General features: G+C 60.6%; 2 protein-coding genes across 2 annotated transcripts in view; one reads left to right on the plus strand and one right to left on the minus strand.

Moving 5' to 3' along the window:
* Window positions 1-69: 69 nt before the first annotated feature.
* FTSJ3 (FtsJ homolog 3) lies at window positions 70-6,821 on the minus strand. The gene is made up of 21 exons (XM_017834126.1): window positions 6,615-6,821; window positions 6,423-6,528; window positions 6,206-6,252; window positions 5,956-6,035; window positions 5,743-5,842; window positions 5,256-5,450; window positions 4,938-5,053; window positions 4,240-4,344; window positions 4,018-4,118; window positions 3,858-3,938; window positions 3,627-3,785; window positions 3,202-3,337; window positions 2,898-3,103; window positions 2,659-2,782; window positions 2,472-2,565; window positions 2,016-2,166; window positions 1,840-1,916; window positions 1,658-1,760; window positions 1,379-1,562; window positions 1,196-1,290; window positions 70-922 (listed from the first exon to the last, which is right to left on the minus strand). Exons 1-21 carry the CDS (start codon window positions 6,679-6,681, stop codon window positions 733-735), a joined length of 2,517 nt encoding a protein of 838 aa, XP_017689615.1. The 5' UTR covers window positions 6,682-6,821; the 3' UTR covers window positions 70-732.
* PSMC5 (proteasome 26S subunit, ATPase 5) overlaps window positions 6,680-6,873 on the plus strand; it is a 4,425-nt gene continuing 4,231 nt past the window's right edge. Inside the window, exon 1 of the mRNA XM_017834072.1 lies at window positions 6,680-6,865. Coding sequence (XP_017689561.1) covers window positions 6,680-6,865 — 186 coding nt within the window. The remainder of the gene's footprint in view (window positions 6,866-6,873) is intronic.

Here is a 6,873-nt window from a genome sequence, read left to right on the forward strand (position 1 = left end):
CTTGGGTCTCAACCAGTCTTTACTCCAACGTGCATGTTGACAACAAAGTCACCCCCTCCCTCTGTTTTGAGGGGAGGAATGTCCAGATGCATCAGAGCAATGAGCTGCTGACCAGGGCAGTTTTCACTCATTTTGTGCCACCTTTGGGGGTAAGTAAAAACAGGGGGGTGGGGAAATCTGGGGGGTGATGATGTCATTAGGAGCACCCCAGTGTCCTAATGAGGTGGTGAAGGAGCAGGTGAGTGGGGGCTCAGGGGGGCCATGAGGTGTCCTTTCAAAAAAGGGAGGTTTTAACCCAAAAATGCTTGAAAATACATGGGGATGTGTGTGTAGAAAACAGCCCTGCCCACACTGCTGTCACTCGCGGGTCCCTGCTCCTTGCCCCACCCACTCCCTGCACCCACTGTCCTGCCCCCTCGGTGACAAATATGGCCCAGGGATGTCCCCCAGAGCCACAGCCTGTCTGGGGACAGCCAGGGCTGGTGTGGATGCTCCCGTGACCTCCACAGGGTGAATCTCAGCAGAGCCAGCAGGTGAGACTGGAGATGTGGCCAAATAAACCCTCCCTGCCCCAGGGGAGGGCAGGAGGCACTGTCACATCAAGGCACGGGCTAAGGGCTAAGAGCAGTGTGTGACCAAGTGCCAGCCCTGTCCCCAGGGCAGGGGACAGCAGTAGAGGACAGGAGCCAGCCCTGAGCAGAGTCCCTCGCCGGGGACAGAGCCTGTCCCACATCACTTGTGGCGCTTTTTCTTCTGTTCTTTGCGTTTCTGAGCCCTCACGTCCTTCTTGAGGCGGCTGTCGACAACCTTGAACTGGCCCTTGACGCCGGGGGGGCGGCGCACACGGGGTCCTACCCCCTTCTTAGCCACCAGGTAGGTGACCTGTCGCTTCTCCTTGGCCAGCCCCGCCTTCTTGTAGATGCTGTGGGACAAGGGTGAAAGGTCAGAGCAAGTCCCAGTGTCCAGCCCAACTCAGCTCCAGCAGTTTGGCTTTTGGCCCTAAAACCAGTATTAGGCCCCACCCGTCCTCTGGGCTCTGTGCCCAGGCTGGGCCACCCCTCTTTGTTCTGCCACCCCAGATGCAGCCTGGCTGGGTGGCACACAGAGCTGTCCCCACGCCATGGCTGCAGGGACATGGCATCACCAGCCAGCCCAGCACCACGGGAAGGAGCTGGATCTCAGCTTGGCCACTCACCGCCGCAGCTGGGCCACCTTCTCCCGCTCCGAGATGTCCACCGTGTCCACCACGGCCTCCGCCTTCTTCTTCATCTGCTCCATCTTCTTCAGCATCTGTGGGGACAGCGAGGGTGAGGGACAGGGTGGTTGGAGGAGGGAGGAAGCACCCAGGAGAGGGATTTGGCCCCACAGCCCCACTCACCCGCCGCTTCTTGCGGGCCTTGGCCTCCGCCACCTTCTTGATGGGGCGGGCGTTGATCTCGCGCCAGCGCTGCCGATAGGCCTCCACCGTCTGCCGGTCCACGGGCACCTGCTTGCGCCGGTGCTGCTTCTCCTCCTCCGTGAACCACTCGGGCAGCTCCCCCTCCTCCTCGTTGTAGGAGTACCTAGGGAGGCACTCGGGTGACAAGGGGTCCCCACCTCAGTTCACCTACCCCCTCCTGCTGGAGAACGACCCCCGCAGCCCCCACAGCTCCGGTACCTGTTGAAGGAGTCGTCGATGAGGTCCCGCCGGGCCTTTCTGGAGGTGGCGATGACGGAGCCGAGGGCCAGGCCCTCTGCGTCCAGGACACGGGCTCTTTTCACTGCAGGAGGGACATGTTAAAGCTTGGCCTGGCCCTGCCTCCTGTCCCTAAAGAGGGACCCACAGGGCCTCCCCCTCACCTGGGTTCTCAATGGGCACCACCTCAAAGCCACACGGCTCGACACGGCCCCGCTTCCCCCTCACTGCTGTTGGTGGCCTGTGGAGAGGAGTGTGGTCAGGGCTGGGGTCCTCCTCTCCCAGCTCACCAGGACTCTGGAGCAGGGGAGAACATCCTGACCCCCCTCCCAGCCCTCACCTCTCCTCGTCACTGCTGCTGTCGTCGTCACTGCTCTGCTCATCCTGTGCTTCACCGGTGCCAGGTGCTGCATCTGTGGCTGGTGGGGGCTCGGCTGGAGCCTCCTCCTGGAGCACCTGCTTCTTCTTCTGCCCTTTCTTTGTTGCTTTGTCTGGGAATGGGAACCACTGGGTGAGAAAGGGCCAAGGGAGACCCCACTGCAGACCATTCCTCTAGAGATCCTGCTCATTAACACTGCACTAATGACAGGTCCTTAACAACACAGGCTGGGAACAGCTTGTGGCCTAGTGGAAGGTGTCCTTGCCCATGGCAGGGGTTGGAACTGGATGACCTTTAAGGTTCTTCTGATCCAAACCATTCCATGAAACTGCTCAAGGCAGCATCCTCATCGTGGTTGGATCCAGAGCCCCAGACTGGGCTGTGGGACTGTCCCTCTGTGCCCCCCCAGTGATTCACCTCTCTGGGACTCGCGCTGTCTCTCAGCCAACATCTGGGCCTGCCCCAGCTCCAGGTCCTCATCTGCGTCATCCACGATGCCAGCAAAGGAGTCCTGGGATGGGGAGCAGAGGGTCAGACACAGGGCAGCCCTGGGGAGCTGCTGGGGCCGAGGCTGCCCCACCATTTCTGTCCCAGTGGGACTCACCTTCCCAAACCACAGGCTGGTCTGTCGCTCCTCCAGCACTGACTTCTCCTCCAGGGGCACCAGCAGGGGATTCTCCTCTTCCTCCCCTTCTTCCTCTTCTTCTTCCTTCTGCTTAAACTTCGCCCTGTGACAAGGAGCAGCAGGATCAGTGCCCCCAGCCAGGACAGGGTGCCCACTGCCGGATCCTGGAGGTGCTCCAACGGCAGCTCCTGCTCCAGGGAGGCCTCTCCCATTCTCACCTCTTCCCACCCTGCTCCCGCCTCTCCCGCTCCAGCTTGCGCTGACGGGCCTCGATCTCCAGCAGCTCCTCTGGGTCCAGGTCACTGTCCAGGGACACATCGTCGTCTTCTTCATGATCTGAGACATAAATGTCATCGTCCCCAGGGCCCATCTCCAGGAGGGTGTCTGCTGAGGCCATGTCCCCCCGGGACAACTCATCCAGCAGCTGCAACACAAGTCAGACAAGGCACAAGTCAGGCACCGTCCCAGCCCTGATGGCCCTGGGGAGCTCCCAGGGGAGGCCAGGCCTCCCCCACCACACACCGGGGTCCTGTGGATGCTCCGCAGGGAGAACATGCTGGTGTCACCATCGTCAGCGATGGACACACCAGGCAGGTCCATCTTCAGCTCCACACGCTCACGCTGCTTCCGCTGCTCCTTCAGGATCTTCTTCTTCTTTCTGAGAGAGGGGAAGGAACGAGGCCACACTGCCACACACACCCCAGAGGCTCATCCACTGCCACAGTGGTGCCACATGTCCCTCGGCAGCACTGGCATCCCCTGTGGAGGGTCCCCAACCCTGGGACAAAGGGGGCCCCCAGCTTCATCTGCTTGGAGGAGAGGAGCCCAAGGCCCCCAGACCCACAAACCACCCACTGTGAGAGGAACAGGCTCTGACAGTCCCACCTCTGTCCCCATGGCTGGAGCCCCCCGTGCTCCCCCATCTCTCCTCCCCGAGATCTTTTTACCTTTTCAACTCTGCCAGCTCCTTGGCCTTCATCTCTGCCAATGCCAGCTCCACCTCCTCCTCCTCCTTCTCCACCTCATCAGCTGCAGCTTCTGGCACCATCTTCTTCACCTTCTTCTCCTCCTCCTCTCTGCCTTCCTCCTCCTCACCAGAGCTCAGGCTGCCAAAAGGAAGGAGCTCAGAGCAGCTGTGCTGGGCACACACCCATCCCACCCCTGCTGTTTGCACCTACTTGATATCCAGCTCCTTTGCCTGCTCCTTCAGCTTTTTGGCCAAAAACCGACGCAGCTTTGTCCTCCAGTTCAGCAGGGCTCTGTTGGGAGGGGGCAAACTGTTAGAGACCCCCCCTAGGCCCAGCTGGTGTGTCTGCCTGTCCCAGTCCCTCCCATTACCTGAGCTCCTTGCGCCCCAGGACGCGGATGTCCTTGCAGCACTGGCGCAGCTCCTCCGTGGTGGAGCTGTGGTTCTCCAGCTCCCCGTCCCCCAGCGTGATCTGGGCAGGGCACAGGGACAGGGGTGTTAAACCCCAGCCTCCCCTCCACGAGCACAGGGGCACCTGGCTCCATCTTTTCATCCCTCTGTGCTCCAAGGTGCCCCTCACTTCAGGCACGCACCTCATTGGCCTTGGAGAGGAAGTCCACGGGGTTGGGAGCCTTGAGGAAGTCCATGAGGGTGAAGCGGTGGTAGAGGGTTGTGTCCCCATCAGCATAACCTTCTGCCTGTGGGGGAAAAGGGGCTGTGGGGGGCCAGGGCAGGGCAGAACCGAGCAGGTGCCACCAGCCCTGAAGGATGGATGGTGTCACCTAACTCGTGTCTGGCTGCAGTGTCCACCTGAACGTGTCTAATGGTTGGATTTGATGACCTCAGAGGTGTTTTCCAACCACAGGGATTCTGTGAGTCCACATGAGTCCACCAGCCCCAACCCAGCAGCTCCACAGCATCTCCCAGTCCCACCCCAGACATGGAGAGCTGACAGTCACAGAGGTTTGTGTCAGCTCCATGCCCAGCTGAGATCACCTGACACGACCTTTACTGTCCTAAAGGCACCTCACAGGGACACAAACGCAGTGGCCAGCTCTTGTAGGGAGTTTAACTGATGGGTTTAAATGTAGGATTTAATTGACTCATATCCAGCCTCACAACTTGTATCTCCATTTCCCCATTGCTGCACCAACTTCTAGGGCTGAAAACCTCCCCAAAACTGGTTCTCCCACCACTTTGCATCCCCAGATCTTTCATTTTCCTGATCAATTTTGCTCGTTACAATCTCTTCAGCCCCAGCCCCATTTGTGTGTTTGGCCCTTGCTCATACCTTTGGTTTCTTCTTGCTGACCAGTTCACTGACAGACTTGGTCTGAACCTCCACCTCCTTGAAAGCATGTTTTGGGTCAAAAAACTTGCTGTCGATTTTATCTGGAGCCTGATAACCTGGGATGGAGGGATCAGAGTCATCAGAGCCCTTCCTCCTGGGATGGAGGCATCAGAGTCATCAGAGCCCTTCCTCCTGGGATGGAGGGATCAGAGCCCTTCCTTCTGGAAGGAAAGAATCAGAGCCCTTCCTCCTGGGATGGAGGGATCAGAGCCATCAGCAGGTTCCCCCAGCCCCATCCCAGCAGCTGCAGGTGCTCACCCTGGCACACCACAAAGATCTCAGCAGACTCGTTGCGGGAGGCCTGGGGCTTGGTGGCCTGGACCTTCTGGAAGAACTGCTGGAAGATCCACAGGAGGGGTTGGTAGTCCCGGGAACGGAAAACCTTGGTGATGAACCAGCCGCCCTTGCAGAGGAACTCACAGGCCAGTTTCAGGGCCATGAGGGTCAGGTTGGCTGGAGCAGGAGAGAAGAGGGAGTGAGGGTGTGACCTTCCCTGTGAGGGTGGGGAGGCCCTGGCACAGGTTGCCCAGAGAAGCTGTGGCTGCCCCTGGATCCCTGGAAATGTCCAAGGCCAGGGTGGATAAATTTGGAGCAACCTGGGCTAGATGAAGACGTCCCTGCCCATGGAAGAGGGGTGGAATGAGATGATCTTTAAGCTCCCTTCCAACCCAAACCATCCTGTGACCCTAAAAGCAGCCACTGTCCCCACACTAGTGCCCCCCTGGTGCCCCCAGAGCAGCCCCACCTTGGGAGTAGGCGTCGTGCACCCAGCTGGCCCCCACATTGGGCGCCCCATCGTTCAGCACCACGTCCACCTTCCACGTCTGCAGCTCCTTGCGCAGGGCCTGGGGGACAGGGACACTCAGAACCCCTCCTGGGACCTCCACCTGAGCAGGTGGGGGGGTCATGACCCCCGTGAGCCCCAGGGCAGCAGGGGACACTGGGGGCAGGGACACACCTGGCGGCACTTCTCGGTGGTGATGTCCTCCTGCAGTGTCACCACGTTGGGGATGGGCTTGATGGGGACCAAATCCACTCCTGGGGTGATGAAAGACATCCTGGCCCCTCAAAACCAGGCTCCAGCCCACCCCACGTGGCTGCCCCACCCACCCTCTCCTCCTCCCAGGATCCCCAGTCCTTTCCCCATCAGTTCCAGAGGTGGTGGTGGATGTCCCTGCCCCTTGTTCCTGCCAGATCCCACCACTCACCAATGATCAGGCTGGACACTGGCATGAATTTGGAAGCCACCTGAAGCCTGGGAAGAGAAGAGAGAAATGAAACCACCCAGGAGAGCCCCCAACCTTAGACTGTGCTGCTGGGGTTTGGGGTTGAGAACAGAGACACAGTGACAGGGCACACACAGGACACTGTGACAGTGTCCCAGGGCAGCTGGTGGCACCAGGACACAGCCCCGACCCCACTCACCACCCGCCGGGGGCCGCACACAGATCCAGCAGAGCCCGGGCCTTCTGCAGGAACTGGAACTTCCGATTGAGCTGGAGCAGCTTGAAGGAGGAGCGGGAGCGGAACCCTGGGGGGTACCCGGCGGTTACCAGGGGTTACTGGGGTGATAGGGGGCCGCACCCTCCCGCCCCCAGCGCCGGGCAGGCCCCTCACCCGTCTCCTTGGCCAGGTGGTAGAACTTGTCCCGCCGGCTCTTGCCCAGTTTGCTTTTCTTGCCCATGGCGGCGACGGGAGGGCCGCGCTGTCAGCGCCGGGCTTGGACCTGCGGGGAGAACGGGCTGCTGCCCCAGGACACCGACACGACCCCGATCCCGCTCCTGATCCTGCTCCTGATCCCGGTCCCGGTGCCGCCGCGTGCCCGCAGCACCTTCCCGGCGTGCTCCGCGCCAACCCGACAACTTCCGGTTGGTCC

The sequence above is a fragment of the Lepidothrix coronata genome, unplaced genomic scaffold, assembly GCF_001604755.1.
Source record: "Lepidothrix coronata isolate B3197 unplaced genomic scaffold, Lepidothrix_coronata-1.0 Scaffold229, whole genome shotgun sequence".
NCBI lineage: Eukaryota > Metazoa > Chordata > Aves > Passeriformes > Pipridae > Lepidothrix > Lepidothrix coronata.

Excerpts from the sequence above, each read along its gene's own strand:
- FTSJ3 (XM_017834126.1), bottom strand. The coding sequence starts at position 6,681 with ATGGGCAAGAAAAGCAAACTGGGCAAGAGCCGGCGGGACAAGTTCTAC. Across the intron at positions 6,529-6,614 it reads CCACCTGGCCAAGGAGACGG|GGTTCCGCTCCCGCTCCTCC; the intron begins GTGAGGGGCCTG and ends GGTACCCCCCAG. Across the intron at positions 5,843-5,955 it reads CCACCGAGAAGTGCCGCCAG|GCCCTGCGCAAGGAGCTGCA; the intron begins GTGTGTCCCTGC and ends CCTGTCCCCCAG.